Source organism: Acipenser ruthenus, chromosome 21 (genome assembly GCF_902713425.1).
Source record: "Acipenser ruthenus chromosome 21, fAciRut3.2 maternal haplotype, whole genome shotgun sequence".
In the NCBI taxonomy this organism is placed as follows: Eukaryota; Metazoa; Chordata; class Actinopteri; order Acipenseriformes; family Acipenseridae; genus Acipenser; species Acipenser ruthenus.
The window spans coordinates 21,893,257-21,917,411 of record NC_081209.1 but is presented as its reverse complement, the minus strand read 5'-3'; the positions used below and the strand labels follow the sequence as shown (position 1 = coordinate 21,917,411).

At 39.5% G+C, this 24,155-nt stretch overlaps 1 protein-coding gene across 5 annotated transcripts in view; it reads left to right on the top strand.

Annotated features, from left to right (window-relative positions):
* LOC117428050 (talin-2-like) overlaps positions 1-22,372 on the top strand; it is a 126,229-nt gene extending 103,857 nt beyond the window's left edge. For all 5 annotated transcript variants that reach the window (XM_058995050.1, XM_058995046.1, XM_058995047.1 and 2 more), the window contains 21 exons: positions 367-548; positions 1,344-1,476; positions 1,728-1,829; positions 1,927-2,097; positions 2,602-2,748; positions 3,599-3,700; positions 4,137-4,256; positions 4,820-4,966; positions 6,033-6,199; positions 7,027-7,210; positions 7,731-7,856; positions 8,206-8,322; positions 9,019-9,204; positions 9,929-10,036; positions 10,997-11,102; positions 12,073-12,197; positions 15,798-15,923; positions 16,791-16,853; positions 17,020-17,202; positions 17,794-17,919; positions 19,215-22,372. In XM_058995050.1, the coding sequence (XP_058851033.1) occupies positions 367-548; positions 1,344-1,476; positions 1,728-1,829; positions 1,927-2,097; positions 2,602-2,748; positions 3,599-3,700; positions 4,137-4,256; positions 4,820-4,966; positions 6,033-6,199; positions 7,027-7,210; positions 7,731-7,856; positions 8,206-8,322; positions 9,019-9,204; positions 9,929-10,036; positions 10,997-11,102; positions 12,073-12,197; positions 15,798-15,923; positions 16,791-16,853; positions 17,020-17,202; positions 17,794-17,919; positions 19,215-19,343 (2,850 nt within the window). In that variant the 3' untranslated portion in view covers positions 19,344-22,372. The remainder of the gene's footprint in view (positions 1-366; positions 549-1,343; positions 1,477-1,727; positions 1,830-1,926; positions 2,098-2,601; positions 2,749-3,598; positions 3,701-4,136; positions 4,257-4,819; positions 4,967-6,032; positions 6,200-7,026; positions 7,211-7,730; positions 7,857-8,205; positions 8,323-9,018; positions 9,205-9,928; positions 10,037-10,996; positions 11,103-12,072; positions 12,198-15,797; positions 15,924-16,790; positions 16,854-17,019; positions 17,203-17,793; positions 17,920-19,214) is intronic.
* The last annotated feature ends 1,783 nt before the right edge of the window (positions 22,373-24,155 follow it).

Below are 24,155 nucleotides of genomic sequence, written 5' to 3'. Positions count from 1 at the left end.
AAACACATTCAACAGTTGTCCATTTGCACATACATTTTGAAGTAATGCCCAGCAGAGAGAAAGAAGCAGCACTTTAATAGAGGGCTTCTTATGTTTTAAACCTTTTTATACAGAATGTCTTCTCTCTAACTGAGAGAAGTTATCATATTATGCATAACAGTTTCACCTTTACTATAGGAGACTCAGTTCAAAATGGTTGTTCTGAAAAGAGGCATTTTTCCCCACATCAAATATTCATGTATTCTGAAGATGCTTTTACTTTGTGTTAATACTCGTAAGATGGTGTGGTTTGAAATTATGGGATGCTTTTTGCAAAATAGTATGTATATGTATGTTTCTAGTGATTTCTTCTGGTGTTGTCTACAGGGGTGTGCAGCCCAAGAACCAATCCTGTACTCTGCAAGAGCCATGCTGGACAGTTCATCTCTCCTCCTTAAAACAGCTCGCTCATTGGTTATTAATCCCAAGGATCCTCCTACCTGGTCTATATTGGCTGGCCATTCACGCACAGTGTCAGACTCTATCAAGAGCCTTATTACATCAATCAGGTAGGTGATTAATAAGAACATTCTTAAATCAAAAGAATCAAATGAGAAATTGTATTTAACATAAGTTTTAAATTGTGTAATGCAATGGTAAGCCAGCCATGAGAAGATAGATAGACAGGCATTAACAGTAGCTGTACTGTTTTGTCTGACGGTCCTAATGTGCGGGTTATATGAACAACTGCATTTTGAAGGCTTGGTAGCTGGTGAACTAGCAAGTGTGGCTGGTGGAAGTAATTTGATCTGTCACTTTCTATTCCGTGCAACTAAAATGCATGATGTAGGAAAGCTTTGCTTTTTTTAAGAATTCCAAGTTGGGCAGAATACACTGATGCTGAAGTGAGTGGGATGTTAACATTATCTGATGGAAAATAATTTCCTTTTTGTGGTGTGCTGTGCTGTATTTCACCCCCACATCTCTTCTGCTTTTAAATATTTTTTCTGTTGGGTCAGGGTACTTTAGTCTCAAGCTCATTTGGTTTTCTTTGCACAGGGATTGGTTGAGCGGTGCTGAGTTACAAAGCATACTAATGTGGATAACACAGCCGACCTAGAGATTATTCCAACACCATCAGACTCATTTTACCTGTAACCTGAGATGGAATCCATATCTGCTTTAAAGACATATTAACAAAGGCTTTAACTGTTTCCTCTCAGAATTCGCTACAGGACTGTGTCTCGCAGTTCTGTTTTACACAGAAATAGAATTCCTTGGTGTCTGTTTTTCTTTGTAACAGGTAGTTCTCCAGTAAACCTTTGATAGCATGTAACAACACCACCTTCTTGTTCTTCAATCAGGGACAAGGCTCCTGGCCAGAGGGAGTGTGACTATTCCATCGACAACATTAACAGATGTATCCGGGGTATTGAACAGGCTTCTCTTGCAGCTGTTAGCCAAAACCTGCCTTTGAGGGATGACATTTCACTAGAGGTAAAACACACAAACAGCCAGGCTTTTCAGCCTAAATAGCTAATATAATACTACTGCAACTATGCAGGTGCCAATCTGCATAGTTGCAGTAGTATTAACTGCATTTGCATTATTAACTGTAAGGCGTTAGAGACGAATAGCTTCAGGTGCCATTTCAATGTGTTTTTAGCAGGGTAAAATTGCAAATTAAATGTAAGATACAGCAACAAGTGGTCAAGGCGCCAAAGTGAGATAACTTGCTTTCCCACCAGGCTTTGCAGGAGCAGTTGACCTCTGTTGTACAAGAGATTGGCCATGTCATTGATCCCATTTCATATGCGGCCAGAGGAGAGGCAGCCCAGCTGGGACACAAGGTACATTCCAACTGATCAGGTTTGATTTGAATTTCTTTGCCCCCTCTTTGTATTTATTATTATTATTCTTTTAATACATATATATTCTTCACAACAGGTTACGCAGCTGGCTAGCTACTTTGAACCTCTCATTCTTGCCTCTGTTGGAGTTGCGTCTAAACTTCTGGATCACCAGCAACAGATGACCGTGTTGGACCAGACCAAGACATTGGCAGAGTCTGCCCTTCAGATGCTCTATGCAGCCAAAGAAGGAGGTGGTAACCCTAAGGTACTGTACTGTACCATAATCACACACCCGTAATTAAATTTGATGCAGTACCTCTAAATTCAACAGTATTGTATTTTTAGTTTCAACTGAAATTACATATTTCATGGGTAGACAGCTTAAACACTTCAAGGTTTTAGTAAAATCGTTATTTTATGTGTGCTTGCACAAAATATTTATTGAATGGCTTATCTTTTAGTAGTGTGGATTAATAGAAATGCATAATGTTATGGTAGACTATTTATAATAATTTGGCTCCCTGAATTTGCTAGTGTCAGCATGCCAGTCTTGCAGCTAAATTAAGGAGGGTCTGTAGTGCTCATTGAGTAGGATGTGGGAGAAGATAACCGTACTGTGCTAGTCTAGAGTGCTGGAAGGTGGTAAAGGACCAGATCATCTTTCTCCAGCATGTTGCTCGTTGACAGTCGAGAAATAGTGTGCTAATGTCAGAACCGCCCTCAGTGATGTTAATCTGTGTTGTGTCCTGTTGTAATCCTGTCCATGCAGGCTGCCCACACTCATGACGCTATTGCAGAAGCTACCCAGCTGATGAAGGAGGCAGTGGACGACATCATGGTCACAATGAACGAAGCGGCCAGTGAAGTGGGCATGGTCGGGGGCATGGTGGACTCCATTGCTGAGGCCATGGGCAGAGTAAGTATTGTTTGTTTTTTACAAAATACAATAGCAGGTGGTGTTTATATCCGGAATATAACACTATTGAGTGTTGTGACTCTCCAACCACAAATCCAGGAGACCTTTGCAACATGGCTGCCTGCAAAGTCACTTTTCCCTCAGAGTGCTACAAGCAAAGGAATTTCAAAATCACAAACAAACGATGATATTGTTGTGCAGTAACTGCAAATGGTATAGCTTCCATAGCATATTTTGAAAGAGGAGAAGATTATCTATTCAGGGATACCTAGATAATTAGTAAGTAAAGGGTATGAGTGAGGAAAAATGGGCAATACAATCCCCCTAGTCTTGCCACAAATTATCTGTTGTTGCCATAATTTGTGCTGGTACTGCAAGTCAAATAGAAGTATAAAATGCCTGTCAGAAATGATCAGTTGTTAATGTGTCTTTAAACCAGTTATTACAAGTCTTCTGGTTTCAATCAGAACCAATAAAAAGGCCAAACAACCAAGCTTAGGAATTCACCGGCCAGAAATTAAACAATTAGATCAGATGATGAGTCGAGTAGATATTGTAACAACAGCATGCTGTTGAGGTCAGCTTTTGGCTTCGGACCAAATATCTCTTCATGCCACCTGCTGTCTTGGGTTTCATGTTTGCAATTAGTAAAAGTGATGCTTTAACATGTTAATTTGAATCTTCGGTTCTGTAATGAGCGTTGAGGCATTTGTTGTGGTTTTTTATATTTCAAAGCATCCCGGATGTAAAGCTAGGAGCAATATAGAGTGTACTACACTGTAGACCACAGGCATCATTAAAACATTTTGCTGCTTCTATACTTAAACCTGCTTGTGGTTTTCTTTCCCAGTTGGATGAAGGCACTCCTCCGGAACCAGAAGGTTCATTTGTAGATTATCAGACAACAATGGTCAAATATTCCAAGGCCATTGCGGTTACCGCCCAGGAAATGGTAGGTAAAACCCAAAATGATTAAAATAGACTGTAGAAAATAGATTGTGTACTGTATTTGCCTATTTCTACTTCTGCTTCTGTGGACATTGATTCTGTTTTTTGGTTATTGGCCAATATAAATATTCTGTTTTTTGTATTCAAGATGCATTCTTTTTGCAACTTCTGCCTTTGTGTTTTTTAATCAAAATGTAAGCATTACACGTTTAAATAAAAGTAAATACATTTTTTAATTATTTTGTTGCAAGACAAAGTTGATCCTTCCGTTTTCACAAAGCACATTTTGCTTCCCTTGTGAATATTTTGAATCTAGAAAGAAGCTGATTTTGGGCTGCGGTTCACATCATTTTGTTATATCTTAAAGCTGGTGAGATTAAAAATATTGCTTGGTGAGGATGTTTGGTAAGAGTTTTTAAGAATCGTTTTCCTTTCTCCAGATGACAAAATCTGTGGCCAGTCCGGAGGAGTTGGGAGGCCTAGCTTCTCAGGTTACCACAGACTATGGTCATCTGGCTCACCAGGGCCGACTGGCAGCAGCTACAGCAGAACCTGAGGAGGTGAGCGCACTGTGTGCCCTGCTGCTCGGGGCTCTTCACAGGCTACCACTGCTCCAGCAACGAGTCTCTCCTTGTATTTTTAGGATCAGGATCATGGGGGAGTTCTGGCTTCTCATGAACTTTTCTTAGAATCATTTTTATAGATCAGGAGGCCTAATTGGCTGAGCTACAGTATCAATGGCTAAATCATGTCCAGTTTGAAACCGTATGTCCTTTAACTCACACATGCAGCCTAGCTCTTTTTTGCATAGTGGTTTAAATAATGTTAAATGTTTTTTGTTAAATAATGCAGACGAGCATCTTAATCACTATGCAAACGAGCCAGGCTCGCCTGCGTGTGTGGTTTATACTGCTTTTAATGTTACCCGTGCATCAGGCAACACACTACCCATTACACCTGGGCGTGCTGTGGATGTAGATCAGGATAATAACACCTGGAATGTGTTGTATACGAATGCAAGACCGAATGCATTTGCCGGTTTGGTTACCTTAGACAAACCTTTTTAAAATGTGTTATGTGTGTACCCTCGCTAAGACATTCGCTCTAATTGTTGTTGCTCCAGATTGGATTCCAGATAAAAACCCGAGTCCAGGAGCTGGGTCATGGCTGTATCTTCCTGGTTCAGAAAGCTGGAGCCCTGCAGATCACCCCCACAGACAGCTTCACCAAGAGAGAGCTGATCGAGTGTGCCCGAGCAGTAACTGAAAAGGTAACTGCAGTGTTTCTTGTACTGATGGTGGTTGTTGACCCCTTGTTTTTGTACTTTGGTCCTGTATTTAGTACCCGTTTAGCCTATTTGATCTCTTTTACAAGGCTGTTTCCAGATACTGCTTTTACCAGTTTTTATATTTGTGTTGAATCCGGGAACTACAATCAATTTCAATGCCTGTGTATTTGAAAATCAAGAACAAGCTGTTTTTCTTTAAGATGTTCCACCCCAATAAACAATGTTCTAGTTTGTATGTTTTGCTTGCCACAGTAACAGTGGTCTCAATGAAAGTGATTCCAGATGGCAGGGTTGTATAAGGTCATTCATATTTAATTCCAGGGAGAGGGCTAACTTTCGGAGTTCAGTCTGGGAAGGATTTAAAATGTGTACTTTTCGGTGTGGTTAAGGGAAAGGGGACATTTTTCTTTGTTTTTATATTTTTTAATTTCACCTTTTCAACCCCTCCTCTACAGTTTCCATTTTGCTGATCGCCTAGTGGAATAGATTGCATATGAGCAGAACTCATTCCTGCTCAGCCTACTTCTGATCACTGATAATCCACTTAAAAGGGATGCCATCTACTTCAACTAAATAGCAGCCGTGCAGTGTTCAGTGTTACACTACAATGCTAGGATGCATTTACCACATGTTTATCTTCTGTGCACTCCACAAGACCTTATGTGCTTATTTTGCCAAAAGTAACGAAATGTTGAAATGTTTTTGTTTGTTTTTTTAATCGGATGCACTTCATTGTTTCTGCAACTAGGTGGCAGACAAAACTGAACTACACATTAAAAGCAATAAGCAGGGTAGTGTTTGGACTTCCATTAAGACATGGAAGTTTTCCTTAGGGCAAGAAGTCTTAACCCTAAACTAGGGAGCAATGATGGTAAATAGGTTCTTTATAGCAGACTACAAAAAGCAGAAGTTTGACATCTGTAAGCCATTCTCAGAGCGCACCTGAGAAAACAGATCTGAGGAGTGAGCAAGCACATCTTTTCTGAAGTTCCCTGAAAAGTACTTTTATTTTTTATTTATTTATTTTTTTTATTGTGTGTGTGTGTAGGTTTCTATGGTTCTGTCTGCGCTTCAGGCTGGAAATAAAGGAACTCAGGCCTGCATCACTGCAGCCTCCGCTGTGTCCGGCATCATCGCGGATCTCGACACCACCATCATGTTTGCTTCGTCAGGCACCCTCAACGCAGAGAACGAAGAGTCGTTTGCCGATCACAGGTCAGAGACTCCTCTTTACTACCTACACAAGGTCCTCCACAACGTCTGAAACTGGGAATACATACCTTTTTACATAGAGAATCATTATTTAAGTGTGATTTTCACTTGGAAGAATCTTTTAGTTATGGAGTGTATCAGAATATGGGGGTACATGGTGGCGTCTGTCAGACACAATTTCCATGTCCATACGGACATGCATGGAAAATCTACTCTTTCACGTTACTGATAGGTCTAAATTTGTATGTACAGCTGTGTCCGGTGATGTGGTCGCTGACGATCTTGTTTCTTACTTTTCTTTTCTCTACAGACCTGTCCCCTAGTGTTACCTGTATCAGTAATACTTGTTTGTTTCTAAACCTCCATTCACTTAGTTACCTGCACCAAATAAATTGCAGTAATCCTCAGCTTTTGGGCTGTTTTGAGAAAACTGATCAAAGTAATCTAAATAGCTCAGTTGAGAGGATGTTAATGTAATTACCTTAAAAGCCACACAGCAAATGTGAAGATGAATGTTGGCCATTAATATAAATGTATGCAGCAGAAGCAATGAAACTTTCCATTACTTTTTATCTTGGTTTCAGAAAATTCCATATATTAATTAGGTGTAGGCTATGGGCAATTTATATTAGAATGACACTAAAGGTTTTTATAATGAACTGCCTTCGTATAAAAGATGCCTTGGTTTTTCTCTATTAAATAGCGTCTTATACAATGGTTTTATTTTCATGTGGAAAGAGCACAGCGTCGGCTATAATGTGTGGGAGCTGTGCAAGTCATGAAAAGGGATTTGAGTAACCATGGATATTGTATCCTTGCCTCTCTGACAGGGAGAATATATTGAAGACTGCTAAGGCCTTAGTTGAGGACACAAAGATGCTGGTATCAGGTGCTGCTTCCAGCCAGGACAAACTGGCCCAGGCTGCCCAATCTTCTGCTAATACCATCACACAGCTGACTGATGTGGTGAAGCTGGGAGCCACCAGCATTGGATCAGATGACCCGGAAACTCAGGTAAACCTGAATAAGAGCAGAAAACACTGTGGGTCAGCACTGCTTGGCTCTTTTACTGTGCGTCTCGGGCAGCCTGCTAACCTATGAAGCGGTGAGGAGCATTATCAGGATGTCTAAGGGTTGGACCCGTAGGACTAATCCTAATGTTCAAAATGTTGTCCCTCCACAGGCACATGCATTACAGACATGTTGAAGCGTTTGTAAATGTATTTGTGAATAATATTGATGTTCTACTGTTTTGGCATGTGATTCAAGACTTCTCGGTTCCTGCACTGTTGATTTGGAAACCTGTTGCACTCTTACCACACAGTTAAGTGTTGAGAGTCAAGAGGATGTTGAGCCGCTCTTTTCAAATCTAGAGCCTGTGATGCAACACTATTGCTATACAGTGTATACTGATTTTAAATAGACAATGATTTCCAAGCATGTAAGCTATTTTTCTAAAATGTATTTCCAGCGGCTGCAACGTGACAAATTGCAGGAACAGCGCTGTTTTACAAAGAGGTTGATGTTTCTATAGGTCGTGCTGATCAATGCCGTGAAAGATGTTGCCAAGGCTCTGGCTGAATTGATCGGGGCCACCAAGTGTGCTTCAGGCAAGCCGGCTGACGATCCCTCCATGTACCAGCTCAAGAGCGCTGCCAAGGTAAGGAACAGTCCAGTCAGAGCAGATGGCATTCGACAAGCTTCTCAGGCTGGGCTCTTGCCTTCTGGGTTCAGTCTCTGGGTAACATGTCCGATTGGCTTGACAGAGGGAACCGTTGATCTTCGGTCCTCCTGATCAGTAAGTGGCTTGCAGCAGTGAGCCAACGTTCGAATGGGTGGGGGGTGGGGGGGGGGGGGGGGGGGGTCAAAATAATTAGAGTGTAGCAGCTCATTTATTTATTGAATTAACTTGCTCAGTGCATCGTCAAAACGGATAAACTGCGTTGTTTATGTGTTAGACCTCCTATCCGGATCAACATGTGAATAAAATGCCTCTTTTATACCTTCAGGTCATGGTGACCAACGTCACGTCGCTTTTGAAGACTGTGAAAGCTGTGGAGGATGAAGCCACTCGAGGGACCAGAGCACTTGAAGCCACAATCGAGTGCATCAAACAGGAGCTGACGGTAAAGAAATGAGCTGAGCGTGCATCTGCACTAGTGACGCTTGCCAGTCCCAGGAGACGGCTATACTGTCTTTATTTAGCTTTTTAAGCACTGTTGTGATGTAATTGATGTACTCTGAACGGCACTATTGTTTGATGTGGATGCTTTATCTACAGTGTGTTTCATCCCCTTTTTTGGGAAACTCTGTAATACATTGCAAATATTAGTTGGTATTTTCAAGGGTATGTTAATGTAACTGGGGAGGTATAAAATATATGCTTCAAATGCATTGAATCTATCTATTGACACTGGGAATGTGTAACATTGTAAGATAAGGAGGAAACCTGCAATATGTAGTGCAATTGTCTTAATTAAAATGTAAGGAAATAAGAATCCCTTGAAGGGGGTTATACAATCTGAATATTTTGGCCATACTGCACCTATTTACTTGTCAATGTATCAAACTTCTTGTATTTAGTATTATTGGTAACTTATTTAAACCACAGAGAGGAACTTATTAAGCACAATTGGCTTCAGTTTGTAAAAAAACATTTGGGCCTACATGAATAAATACCCCAAATCTCTGGTGTCACTTTGCACAAAAACATACAGCGATTTATTTAAAACAAAATACTAATAAAATCCCTTTTTGGAATGCAATAGCTTTTAAGATAAACTACAGTCAAACCTGTTCAAATCTATTGATCCTCTTCCCAGGTATTCCAGTCAAAGCAGGTGCCGGACAGGGTGTCTACACCCGAAGAGTTCATCCGGATGACTAAAGGCATCACCACGGCAACTGCCAAAGCTGTGGCAGCTGGCAACTCTGCGAGACAGGAGGACGTGATCGCAACAGCCAACCTCAGCCGTAAAGCCATTACTGACATGCTGATGACCTGCAAGGTAGGAGAAAACATGAACATGCACAACAGAGGACTCAATTTTGCAGTAAAAGTTAGAAACGTGCATTGAGTTCTTCCACCACTAGGTGGAGCTGTATAATCTGTGAATTGGAACACACACATGTTTAAAGTTATCGCCCGACTTTCTAAGCTTAGTTAGTTGTTTATTACAGTTTTAATTCCGTAGAATTATACCACAGAGGTTAAGCTGTATCTTGATGATGTATTTATTTTAAAGTATTTTCCATCTTTAATAAATGTGTTATATATTTTTTTTTTTCTTTTAATACTGGAAGTGGTGTCATTTTACTAAAATGTAGTGTTTTCTAGCAGCAGTAGACCCAAAAACAGTTGGTAATGAGCCAACGGCCATTTCCTACAAATGAAATGGAACTAGCATGTCCGCTTGAATTTCACTACATTTTAAAACAGATTGTATTCCATGCAGCAGCTGTTTTAGTTTGTTCAAACCTGACAAAGGAGTGGAATGCGGTCCAGAATGCTGGTTTAATATTAAATGTGGTCAAAATCCTTTTTTTTTTTTTTTTTTTTTTTTTTTTTTTTTTTTTAGGGACTATTCACATTTCAGTAATGTAAGCAAAATCAATGTAAATACTTTTAAAATACTGAAAATCAGGGGAGGTGGGTGGGGAGATGAAAGAGGTCTAAGAATGTGGGCATACAAATGCAAATCTTTGACTTCCACTTCGTTCCTCTACGTTTAGCAAGCTGCCTATCACCAGGAAGTGGGAGATGATGTGCGAATCCGTGCCCTGCGTTTTGGGGCGGAGTGTACCATTGGCTACACTGAGCTGCTGGAGCATGTTCTGTTGGTAGGTTGATTTCCACTTGGATTCTTGGCAGTTCTAAATTTGTATTGGCTGCTCCCTGCACCAAAACCCTAGCTTTTGTTTTGTGTTTAACAATATTAAATTGACAATTTAATTTTTATTAGTGCCTTTTCAGGGTAAGTCCTCCCAAGGTGTTTAATAATAATAATATATAATAAACTCTCCTACATGCCAACGTTGCAGTTAGTTATTGTTTTACTACCAAAAATCAATTTCAGTGATTGTCTTTTCAAAAGGGAAAATGATGCTATGGCCCAGCTTTTTGTGTCTCAAATGTTGCCAGGAATACATATTGCTGTCCAATTGCTGTCTCGTTTGGGATCCAGCCCAAGAGTCCAACTGCTGCATTTCTGTGGCGCTGGGGGTGTAATATGTATCTCTTTGAAATATATTAGTGGCTGGCAGTTGTTTTTTTTAGGATGTGAGCACCAAATTTAAACAAACAAAATCTGAGCTGCTGCATTTCATCTGTAATTTGAGAAGCCAGCAAAGTGGGACATGCTCCAATTGTTATTGGCAACATTAGACTTTAGTACCTTAAAGCTCGGTTTATATATGTGTGTGTGAGTGTGTGTTCAGCTATCTTTCATTATCAAGTTCAAAGAGTTTTGGAAGTAGACAAAAGTCAGGCAAAGATTGGATATCAAGAAAAATGATAATCCATATCTCACCTATAACTTAAACATCTTAAAAAACTGAGTAAAACTAAAGAATTAAATCTCTGTTTCTACACTTGTGAAAATGTTTGTCTTCCTCAGATTGTATTTTGTATGTATTGTAGCTATTTTTTCTGTTTTCATTAGACTCACTGACTGTCTCCTTGATTTACAGTTTATTCTAGTTTTAACTTGCACCCAATGAGCGTTTTTGAAGTTCCGGAGCAGGATACCATATCAAACACAGGACATATAGTACCTGACTCTCTTGATTTCCTTAATGCAGGTTCTTCAGAAACCAACTCCTGAGCTGAAGCAGCAGTTAGCTGGGTTCTCGAAACGGGTGGCGGGGGCTGTCACAGAGCTCATTCAGTCAGCTGAAGCCATGAAAGGTGAGGCAAAGCAGTTCAAACGTTGGTGGACATTCGGGCCCTTTAGTAAGAACACAGAAATATTAGCCATTGATAGTATTCTCACTTAAACTACTTACTGTATAAAACACCAAAGTGTGTAGCTGAATTCTGGTGTCTTTCATATGACACCATCCTCTTCTTTTTTTCGCCCCTCTATAAAACCAGTGCCATCCACAAATCCTTTAATTTCCTGAGTATGGCAGGGAGACTGGATGCAAATACAACTGAAGTCTATACTACACAAACGCATATGACTTGGGAATATGTTTGAATAATTTCATGTTTTATCACTAAATCCCATTAATTTTTAATTTATATGTATACATGTATTCTGTCCTGAATCCAACTAAAAGTAATAAAATCGGATACATATTCACAACCCTCCCACCCTCCTGTTTTAAGTGGTCAGTAGTTCACTGCATTAATGCATATTGTTTTTTCTTTTGCCTCAGATGGAGGTAAGTTTTGAATACTGCTGTGTCATTTTTTGTAGGTAACTTTTTTTGGGGGGGGGGGGGGGCAGTAGGTGGTGGTAGGGTATCGGTATCATGATACAGGAGCCAGAATATCAAACATCAGCACTAAATTAGATCTCATGATAAAAATCTACTTGAGTAAAGTGATATATATTTCAATGTTACAATATGAAGATATTTGTTTAAACTTTAGAAAGTTTCAATAATATGATTTTATATATATATATATATATATATATATATATATATATATATATATATATATATATGTATATATATATATAATATATTGATGTGAAAAACAGTTTGAAATGTAAAAATACAACATGCATGGTAACGGTGATTGTGTTACTCTATACCAGAGCTGTCCAACAGATGGTTCTTTAGCCACGTGTTGCTCCTTGAACTCCAAACTGTTCTACAGTGTGCTGTAAGAGAAGAGGTTCTCAGTGTTCTTTTTGGCATGCTTTAAGGTAACGAATGGGTAGATCCTGAAGATCCTACAGTCATTGCGGAGACAGAGCTGCTGGGAGCTGCAGCGTCCATAGAGGCTGCAGCCAAGAAACTGGAACAGCTAAAACCAAGAGCCAAGCCAAAGGTATGTGCACAGGAGGAATGGCTCGGGTGAGACAAGCACAGCAGTGCTATGTAGTATACAGAGATTGGACACACAGGTAGAAACATCTCCAGCAACACGCTCAGTGGGTTGATTATAGAACCACCATGGCCTGCCTGGATGGCAGTGAGTTGGCATAATTGCATGAGTTGGCAGGGATTGCGTGAGCATTCCTCAATGAATAATGCCTTTAAGGAAGGCAGAAATGTGCACTAAAGTAGAATGAAACTCCTGAAACACCAGTTATTGCAGGGATGGAAATAAGACTCCTACTACATAGCAGTTTCCCTATTTAGCCACAGTTTTTAGGTAACAAGCTCAGGTGTGTCTTACTAAACTCATAGTAAAACCAAGAGTCATTTCCTTCCATGTATTGGCAATACAGAAGCACCTACCAAGTGAGGTGCTGTCTTTCCCATTGTGACTGAAACTGATTTCCAGGGGAGAGGCAACTTTTATACTTTCCTGAATATATGTCAAGAGCTGCTGTTTGTACAGCAAATGAATACTGTAGGTCAGGTGAGTCCATTCACGTAAAAGTGTGTCCTACAAATAGCAGGTGTTCTATAGTTTTTTCAACCCCCTGTATATTTCTGGAACACCCATCATGGCAAATATCTCAAAACAGTTGTTAGCTGTATAGTCGACAGTTGAGATTTACAGTACACTTGTACAAAGGGAGATGACTCGGGCAGTCAGGCCTAGGCATTCAGTTCAGACAGGATATAATGGCCAAGAATGTGCTGTGTGCTCTTTCTCATGGCTCCTCTGTCTGTTTAACCAGCAATGTACAAAAAAATGCCTATCTAAGAATTGGAACACTAACATACGAAATGCAATTTACTGAACTCGGCCATCACATCTGTAGGTTTCTAGTTGTAACAAGCCTGACTAAAGTGTTCTCCATTTGCATTGGTTTGTGTGAATATTAAAGACTGTACTGCTTGTAGCTGACAGCCAGAAAGTCCTGGGAAAAAAAGACAGGACTTGATATTAAAGTAGCCACTGTTTCTGGAATATGATTGTCTTGTAAGATTCCCTCATGAGATTTGTGCCTGTCTGTCTGTCTGTCTGTCTGTCTGTCTGTTTGTTGATTGGATAAACATGACTGCTCAGTACGAGGAGATGGGGTGTTGAAATAAAACAGAGATTGAGTGTCCAGGCAGTTTTTTTTTTATATATCCTAGATACCCCTGCAGTAGTAGTTGGTTTTCACCAGGATACAACATCAATTGATAGTTCTGATAACACCATTTTTCTGATGGTTGCTCCACTCTTAGAAAATAGTAGCTACATTCAGTAACACCAGCTACACCTATAGAGGCATCTAGGATAACATGATCTAAGCTGCTGAGTCCCACAATCCATATTCAGTTTCATATAAAAAATAAAATGTATTGCTGTGTACTTCTTCCAGAGTTTAGCCTTTTTTGCACTGTACTCTACCAGAAAGCATGCTTTGTTGACAGTCAAAAAAAAGGTAGCTTTTAGGTAGCTCCCTCCTTGAAACACACCTGTCCTATGCTTTCATTTGTTAGCCAATTTCTCAGTACATTTTCAAGTTCTGCTATTGCCCAGAAACACAAATTAACAAAGGGGAATGCCATTTTTCCAAATTGTGAAAAAGTAGATTTCGTCATAATTACGTACTCATCAATATTCCACATGGGTTCAACACAAGAAGTAAAAATGGCTATTGCTGTCATGTTTTTAGGGTAGCATGCAGATGGATACATAATTATGCCTACGCTATACTTTTAGCTAGTGCATAGCTTTAACTATGGTATGATGGAGAGGCTTTCCTGTTTGCTGATTTTAAGGACTGTGTCGGAAACACAGTCCACAAAGTCAAGGAAGACCCCCCATCCCATCAATCCTCTACACCTTCCCTTCCCAGTTCTCCTGTCTCCCCCCACCCCGCCCCTCATCCCCAGCATTAGGCGGTGTGTTTTCACTCGTGGCAGCATGCCCCACTGTTTCAAGCCGATATCAAACCTGGAAGCCTGCTCTGCAGGACTCTGTGTGATATGTTTGATATATTAGGTTGTTATTCAATCCAACTATATATCAAACATATTCCTACAGTGTCCTGCCCTGTCTCCAGACGTTTATGCTTTGTGTTCTGTTGTAAAGTGCTTCATGCTGATGTTCTTGTGCGTCGGAGCCAAAGTAGCAATGTTAGCTTTTCTCCTGCTGTTATGTTTGGATTTCCTAAGAAAGACTCATAACGTGATGAAATTCTGTTGTTACCCTGGCAAGCGCAGAAGAGAAGCTTTTTAGGTTTTATTTTGTTTGATCTTAGCCTTAGAAAGCTCATGCCGTATTGGTGTCTGTTTTGTAGGGCATCTTCTTTCTAAGGTCAAAACGATATCTTGCACAGGAAACCATGATTTTAGTGGTTGCCGTACAAACCCTCGGTCTCCTTGTGTTGTGGTTTGTAGGTTGCAATAGTGGAGATGAAATTGTAGCGAGGCATGTAAAGTGCCAATGTTGCCTTGATCATACTTGTTAACCCAGGAGCAGGTACTGGAGCTGAAATCCAGGCACTGCAGTCCCTCTTATCTCCTGAAGGTGTCGCCATTAGGAAGGTCAGGCAATGAGGGCAATTGATTTGATTTTTTTCTTCTTTTTTATTTGTGGCCTGAATATAGATGTGTAGTTTTATTTGCTGTTTTCTTAAAATACAGGGTAAAAATAATCTCCAGTAGTATAAATATCAATCAACAAATACATGAATCCTTACAGGGGTTCTTTCTTTCCATTGGGTACTGATTTAAAACTGAACTGTTGGATGATCTTAGCTTGTAATAAGCCCTTTAACAAGCCTTGAAACAAAATGTACCTGTAGAACGCGGTGGTGCAAGAGAGGTAGGCAGTGGATTGTAATGGCGAACGCATCATTCAAATTAATCCCAAACATGCTCCACTTGATTGCGTTCCACAGATTGTGGTGGCCTTGGATGATCCCTGAAATCTGTCATGCTCTCTAAATAATTCTCTCTCACACACACACACACACACACACATCTGTAAGGGTGGATGGTACCTTATAAATGAGTCTTTCAGAGTGATCAATACCATGCCTCGCACTATGGGGTTCCATTAAAGTGGTCTGCTAGTGTATGACACTGAAGCTGGAGAGGAGTGTTTAAGTGTTAAGTATATGCCAAAGGTAGATTTAAACAGACTTGGTGTTAGCCTGGTTTCCTATAAATCCATATGTAACTTTCCAGGTTTATTCAAACAGATCATACACGGGTAGAAACAGCTTTTGTGGTTGGTGCTTAAGTTGTTAAGCTGTAAAGTGGCACACAATTTTTATGTTAACATATTATTGTTCTTACATGATGGCATTTTAAAACTGAATATGGAATTGTATAAAAAATACATTCATGCGCAACCATAAATCCACATTCATTCATTCATTTTGAAGAAAAATTCAAAGTGCATGTAATGATGATAAAACTTGGTAGCTTTTAGTAACTGGATCAAAAACTACATTTAATTTGCTGGTAATCGTGATCCTCGTGGCTTTCTTTGCCAGTTCCGGATGTATATATGGTCATTTTGTTTTGCTTACAGCAAGCGGATGAAAACCTGGACTTTGAGGAGCAGATCTTGGAGGCGGCCAAATCCATCGCCGCGGCAACCAGCGCTCTGGTGAAATCGGCATCAGCAGCACAGAGAGAGCTGGTGGCACAGGGAAAGGTGAGTACAGAGGAGACCATACAGTATAGAAATATATACTCCTTAATCTCCAGACATTTCGTACAGTTGCTTACCCAAGCGAGACAGTGCCTTGGTTCAGTCTGATCAAACCTTATCCTTATGAGAAACCAATTTTAAGTCTTTTTGACATTATTTCATGTAGATGACTTCCGTTTTAAGCAACTGTTTGGCATGAAAAAGCCATTTTTATCAGTTTCCTGAGCTTCAGCAAAGGAATTGTTTACTGATTTGTATGTATTTTTTATTTTTCTCTATCTAAATAGATGCAGCACTATGTTACCACTGACAGATGAATATCCGTGCTGAACTGTATATAGTGTGAGGAGAAATGTTAGAAAAATGAACCCAAAGCAAGGAATTTTGAATACTGTTTTAAATTATAAATGTTTGTGGGCAGTTATTTTAAAGTTTTAGAAGGTTGCAAATAGAAAAGACACTGCTAATTGTTACCGACCTCCACAACAGTGTGAATTGCAGTTGCTTGAACAACTGTTCTGTTTAATATTTTGGGGCTGTTTAACCTCAAGCTGGAGACGCTCTTGGCTGCCTCAGCAACTGGAATTAGAGCCCGACTCCTTTCCAGACTATGAGTTTGCTTTGACTGAAAGAGCTCTATCACATCAGAATGCTTGACAGTACTGAAAGCATTCTCCACTGGGGCGTGCCATTTTAGAAAAATAAAGTAGGAGTAAAAAGTTTTTTTAACTTTTTTAAACGTTATCTTAAAATTTAAATCACTAAACAGTAATTACTGTGCAAGTCAATTTTAAAGCATTTTTAACCGCTGTCTTTCGAGGGCTGTGTTCCACCTCAAGCTGCTCTGAACCGTGTGTTTTTGTGCTACAGGTTGGATCTATCCCTGCCAATGCTGTAGACGACGGTCAGTGGTCACAAGGTCTTATATCTGCTGTGAGTATCGTCTCTTCAAATGACTTGCTCCACATCATACCTGGCTTTTTGATGAGTTAATGCAAAGGCACTGATTTCCTTTGTTCCCAGTTTGATACAATCTGCATTGTGTACATTGTTTGTATTTAGTGCATTTACCAGTCCTTGTGTTCTGTATTCATTTTAGGCTCGTATGGTGGCAGCTGCTACCAGCAATCTGTGTGAGGCAGCCAATGCATCTGTCCAGGGCCATGCCAGCGAGGAGAAACTGATCTCCTCTGCCAAACAGGTGGCTGCGTCGACAGCACAACTACTAGTAGCATGTAAAGTGAAGGCAGACCAGGACTCTGAGGCAATGAGAAGACTACAGGTAGGTAACACATTACACGCAGAAGGCATTCCAGCATGTTATAGAGGTTCTTCAGAAAGTGCCTGAGCTAGTAGACGCAAAGTAGAGCTTTCTTTAACAATAAATATCTTTGAGAAAGTGGATATTTTTGTGCCAGTGGTGCCTTATTCAAAGTTCATATATTTCAAGCTGTGGCGCACACTATGTATGAAGAAGAAAAAAAAAAAAAAAATTCCTATAAAAAAAACGTGCATTCCTCCAGACCACACTGTTAACTAGAGGGAAGGGAAAATGTTTTACAGAGCTTTTAAAGCAACGCTGTGTCCAAAACATATTTTCCTTGTTTATATTAACAAATGTGGCTACTATTTTGCTTTTTCCCTTTTTTTTTTTAAGACTAGTTTTAAAGCATTAACAATACCCCTCTTTCTACCTACTGTTTTCAGCCTCTTTTTTCTGTATGTCCAGGGCCTGGGGATGTTGGCTAATATTTTGCTGTTTCTTGTTCTTCAAGTACATTTTAGTTCACACAAGTTAAAGTCTATACAAAGTTTTTTTTTATCAGCAGTACAGCTCCCTTTCTTAATAGTGCAACTGTTTTCCCTCTCAAAGGCTGCTGGGAATGCTGTGAAGCGAGCGTCGGATAACCTGGTCAGAGCAGCTCAGAAGGCGGCGTTCGACAAGAATGATGCCGCTGACGTGGTGGTCAAAACGAAATTTGTTGGTGGAATAGCGCAGGTATGGATTCCATGCTGGTTAGAGGTCTTGCACCTTTGTCAGGGTAGCGACAGACGCCACAAAAAACATTTCCCATCGACCTGAATTTGGATCCTTCAGACATTCTAGAATAGTTTTGTACTTGAAGTATTTAAGGAATGTATTGTTAAAGGGTGCTTTTTTAAACTGTGAATAAACTTCAACCGTCTCTAATATAGTTTTAAAAGGGGTTTGTGAACTGCAGACTTAATTTAATTAATCAAAATGGGATTTAAATTTTTTTTTTCTATCCTACAGATGTATTGTTCCATGCGAGTTTTCATATAGCTAGTGCGGTTTATCAGTCGAATGTCACTGATCTAGCATTTGGCCATTAAGAAAACCAGCTCTTCTGTTTAAAGTCCCTGAATGTATCTACTGTACTGTAGGTCCTACAATGTTTAATGTCAGCATATCCCAGACTCCAAGTGCCCTTTAGATTTGGACTGTGTTTGCAAACTTGAATCCTCAATGCTCTACAGTAATTTCCACTCACGCAGCAGATCTAGAATTCCATGAACCACTTAGGGTTGAAAAAGGGTAGCACGTTGCCAGATTTTTAAAAACGCACGTCTGTTTCAACAGTGGGTTTTTTGAAGTGGACAATTGATATACATTTGATGGCAACTTTCTTCCAAAAGGGAAACATGAACAGCTCATTTTAATTTGTTGCAAGTACAGTAAATAAAGCATGGGACTGCAAATTAACATCACCCCACTAAAACCAAACTACATGTTGTTAACTCTGCCTTAATACATCTTGTATTTTAGATGTAGCCAACCCCCAAGCCAGTTTAATGGGACGTCTTATTTCTGGATATTTCGTTGTTTACAAAATCCGTTTTGCAATGGACGCTCATTAGGGGAATGAACTACACCAACGATTAGTCATATCACTGTAAATCTTGTTTCAAGGGCTTTCCAACTTAAAAAAAAAAAAACAAATCATTGACACAAAGGGTCGAACAACACTCAGTAGATTTTATAAGCTTACTTGACAAGTACTAGTCCACGTATCTCAATCATTCAGTATTCTTTGTAATTATTATTATGCTTAATCCAGTTAGTGTAACAGGCAGTGTTTTATGATGCACTGCTATTCGTGCCCAGCCTCTGCCATGTTACATTAGTAGAACAAAGTAGACAGATAAGAACTAGGTTACTTAATATTCCATCCCTTTAGTTCACAGTCAGAGTGAGTGTACGTACTGTGAATAATGTGAGTGTGCTGTACATGGAGTGACGGACCCCTGACTGACCTGTGCTCTCTGATACAGATCATTGCCGCGCAGGAGGAGATGTTAAGGAAAGAGAGGGAGTTGGAGGAGGCGAGGAAGAAACTGGCGCAGATCCGGCAGCAGCAGTACAAGTTCCTGCCGACAGAACTGAGGGAGGACGAGAACTAAACAAAAGAACTTTGCAATATCTTAATCTTTTCAATTCAAAGGGACAGTATACCTGTAACTAGTATAGTAGTTGACAGTAATGTGTCTGTGTGTGTATTGTCTACATATGCTTCACTGTACAGTAGATAAGCAACATTTCTAGTGCCCAACTGATAACTCGCTACAATATCTGCAATAAAAATCTGTTCTGTAAAGCAGATTATGAATATACGATTTGTTACATCTGCAAAGGGAATTTTCGTAAATTGCTTTCAGTGCGCTTCTATGAACTGCGTGCAAATTGAACATCACAGTTTGTAATGCTTTTGTGACTGTTTATATCTATGCATACACCAATACAGACCAACCTTTTGTAAGGCTGTTACAGACTGGGAAATGTTTTTCCTTTCCATGGCATGCATTTCTGCAGGACAGGCATATAACAGTTATTTGCAGTTTACAGAGACTAAGGCAATTCACCTTTTTATATATGTGATGCAACCCAGGTTGCTAATGAATTTACAGTGAGGTACAATTGCCATAGAGAACATTAAATGGTGTGTGATGACAAATGGATGCTGGTGGGTGAGTGTAACAACTAATCATATTTTTATAACCATAATCATAATAATTGATTCCTTAGGATACCACTTCAAAAAGCTTAAAAATGCATTGGCTTTTTCTCCATAACTCACCATCCATTTAGCAACACAGATGCAGCTGCCTAAATGCAAAAACCTATTTGCGTTTTATGAGCTTTGTGGAGTTTTAAAAAGTTGCAATGAACTGCAAAGTTGATGTACTTGGAGAGGTACACAAAAACTAATATTATAAAGGCATATCCCTACAAATATTAATATATGCACACCTTTGTATGTTTACTAACAAAAATGCTGCTGTACTGTTTTTAAATCTAATTAAAATAGATAAATAAACCCCCTCCACCTTCATTATAGGGATAAAATAACACGTTTATAAGGCTAATGTGCACCTCATTATTATAACAAACACACACTGCTTGTCCTGTTGCTTATAATACAGGTGGAGTGGAAGGTATATACTGTCCCTTTTGAAATGCATCTACCTACTACAATACTGTAATTGAGCCAAACCTGTTCAGAAGTGCCTACCTATCAAACACAGCCATGTAATAGATATAATATTGCACTGGGAAGTAGACTGTTTGAAGAGGTAGGTTAGAACAAGATAGATAGATAGTTAGTTTTAACTTCCCAAATCCCCTCCACCCTGCCTTGCATGGACTTACATATACAGTACATATCAGGGAAGTTTATAGAGTAGTTAATCTAACGAGATAGCGCACACTAAGTAGGAAGCAAAAAAATGCAGTTTTTTCCCCTCCCCAAATAAAGGTTGAATTAGTTTATTTTGAAATAAAAAATAAAGAAGAAACACCTGTGGCTGTTCCCATGCAATGACGTATTGAGATTATAGGAATTATATTTTTTATTATAGATCAGTAATGTAGATTACTTTCTAAAGTTCATGACATAGTGGAGTATTTCAAAACTGTTCTTCCATGTGTACGAGTGCAGAGACAATGCATTCGGTCTTACCACTGTGTTGCAAGCTGCATAGTTTTCGAAAAACTTTTACAGTCTTTTCAGAAATATAACAGAGTGAAATGTGAACAGAGGATACTTTGCATTCGAATGCTGATGGCATTATTTGAGTCCTGCCAAGCTTTGCATTTTTGGCATACATGGGCAGTCAGTTTTAGTCAGAAGGCTAGCAACAATTTAAAGAAAGAGCTACAGGATGCAGCCAGCTCTTGTTTCAAGTGGTCACATGAGTGTCCTATTCATGCGTTACAACTGAGATGATGGTGTTATAACAGTGTTATAACTAGGCATTGGCTACCCCTGTATAATCTTCAGTGCCCTTTGTTTTTAAATACAGTATGTGAATTACATAAGTTCACTTTTGTTTTCAAATGTACCTGAATGTGAAAATGTAGTTTAATGTCACTATGTTTTGAAAATGTGGCCCATTTCGGAATGCACTGCTGCAAACAATAGAAATATCCTTAAATGTGTATTTTCCTACAGTATGCATCTTTCAGTGTATTAGACAGTTTACAGTATTCCCAAATGGTTCAGCTGACCACTTTTACAATGAGCCATATTCTCAAAACAGAGCTATGTATTTGTATGGGTATATACGGTTAGTTTGCCTAGGGTGGCAGAAAGCCTACTTCTGTCACTGTGTACATGGCTTTAGAAGTTGTGTTTATTATTACTCATGCTACTGTTGCAAAACAACAAGAAATTTAGAGAGTCTTTATTGAGTCACAAGATGCTGCTTGGCTTATTAACACTGGGTCTTTTTTGCCGTTTCGTATGGTCTGTGTAGCTTTTTAGTGCCTTAGTCTAATCGCACTTAAATAGCCTCTATCTGCTATAAAGAAGGCGGCCTCCACGCACAGCCCTACTCACTCAGACCTCTGTTTCTGTTCAGCAGTTCTGCAATTACCCACGCAGGCTGTACTGTTCTTGTCTCGCCTCCTTGCATGAGCCTCCTAGTAATCTGCCTTGTTTCTTTGCTTACCTCGCAAGTTAACCGGGTGTCTTTCATTAGAAAATAAGATGTGCTGGTGTAGACCTTTCTGTGTACAGCATTCCATTAGCATGTGCCAAGATGCATTATACCTTAAGTAAGGCAGGCAGCCTAGGTCAAACTGTACTGTCCGCTTAGTTCTTGTATGTTACTAGTTTTTGTCTATTTTAGGCAACTGCCTCTATTTTATTTTTTCTTCTTAAGCCACTATGAAAGGAGCTGAAAAACAATTAAATGTGATGACGTTATTAAAATATGTAAATCTGTTTGGTATGATGTATTTTAAAACAAACAAAAAAAATCATCATAAGTTTTAATTTTCATGTGTCTTTTTTTTAAATAGACAAAATGAAAAATATTAACCAGAACTACAAATAGACTATAAACATGTTGTAATGCTGTATGTATGCTATTTATCTGGCCACAAAAAATATTTTTTTGTATTCACCAAAATAAAGAGGTTTCAAAGAAAATGGGTTTGTTTTATTTTGTCACTTTTGGCATTTCTGCAAAGCAGGCCATATATACTCTCCATCAAGGTAGCACCTTCATTTAGTCAAACAATGGCTGGCCACAGTCCATGCAAGCCATCACATTCCTGACTTGAACACCCTGACCTAGGCTTTTCTCAGTCTAGATTTATTGTGTTGATTGTGTGATGAGGCTTAACCCATTTAGTACCATTGTTCTCATTTGAGGACGGTACTTTTTATAATTTTTGGAGCATTTTTAACTGGCATCCACCTGTTGTGTTAATGTTCGCTTTACCTACAATTATGTTCACTTACTCTTAATTATGTTAACCACAAAAGTTGTCTAAATGTAACTTAATTATGCAAATATGGCCTTTCAGATTCTTTTATGATGCCTCAGTATAAAATAAGAAACCGAAGACTAAAAATGATAATTTTCTTGGTGTTTTCCTATCCACACTGATGGTAAAGCTCTATTTTCTATGTGTTGAGCTTCATAGCCAGTGTCACTGGTCTTATTACAAACACAAAAAAAGTCCCCCTTAAGATTTACATTTTACCAGACATGTTTGATGTAAGAATACATACAAAGTGATTTCCAGCTGCAAAACACCCATATTGTGGCCAAAATCAGCATTTTGCACAGTCAAACCATGTTTAGCGGTTGCAAATTGGGACTTTAGCGGCCACTAAAAATGCAGTGTATGTAAAGAATGGTTTTCACGCACCATTCTGCACCCGTTATCAAATTAGCACTTTGCCATCATTAATCCATATAAATGATATTCAAATGAAGAAAATAGCATGGATTTGGAATACTAAGCGAGCGCAAACATTATGAAATGTAAGGATTTTGCCTTGCACTTGGCAATTGTGACCCTCCAAAAACCTTGCACCTCCTCTTACAAGGTGCAGACCATTGTAGAAGTGAGTAATAAAGAATTGCATAAAACCACATACCTTCAGAGACCTGTCATTGGCCTCAAGATGGCTGCTGTGGTACACTTCCTGATGCAGCGATACTTGGCTCTTGTTGAGGACAGGAAGAGAAGCTTTTGGAAGAGAAGGGCAAGACGGAGAAGACACTGCATATTCAAACCCAGGGTCACTTTGTTTGGGATGCTGGAGGATGCAGTGCTAATGCATTATCGTCTCGCTCTTCAGATCATCCGAGACCTAATTGCGGAATTTCACCTTTTCATCACCTGGTTGACTCTCCTCCTGGTAACACTGACAGAATTGACTTTCTCCACTATAGAGGACCATATGACCTCTTTGGTAGCATAACTGATGTTAGCTGAGGCTTTTCCAAATAACTCAATTTCATGCTGTGACCTCAGCCGTTTCTTTTTTTTTCCGTCCCCCAAGAGCCCAATGCACAGGCGGCGCTCATTGAGACCCTCATTATCATCACTGCAGCTCATTATTTGTGTGTGTTGAGTAATTTGCATTGCTGTTAAACATACACAGGCCACAGTGCAAATTAATTGCCTGGCCGCTAGGCGATTTGGATTTTGCAGCCACAATTGTTTGCACTACATCTATCCTTACATCAGCCCCATAGACTCCAGCCAAACAAAATAAATCCCTGGCACGGTTGCCCAGTTCTCTGTTAGAGCAATGCATGATAAGACTTGGCATTTGCTTTACATGGAAATAGCTGAGTGGTCCACTCTCGCCTTAGGATATTTCATTCTCAGAGGTGGATCAATTCTTCCTGCTCTTGAGGGGCCTACCTTGTTTAAGAGACACAGCGTAGTTTAGTATTTTTAGGGGGCTTGTA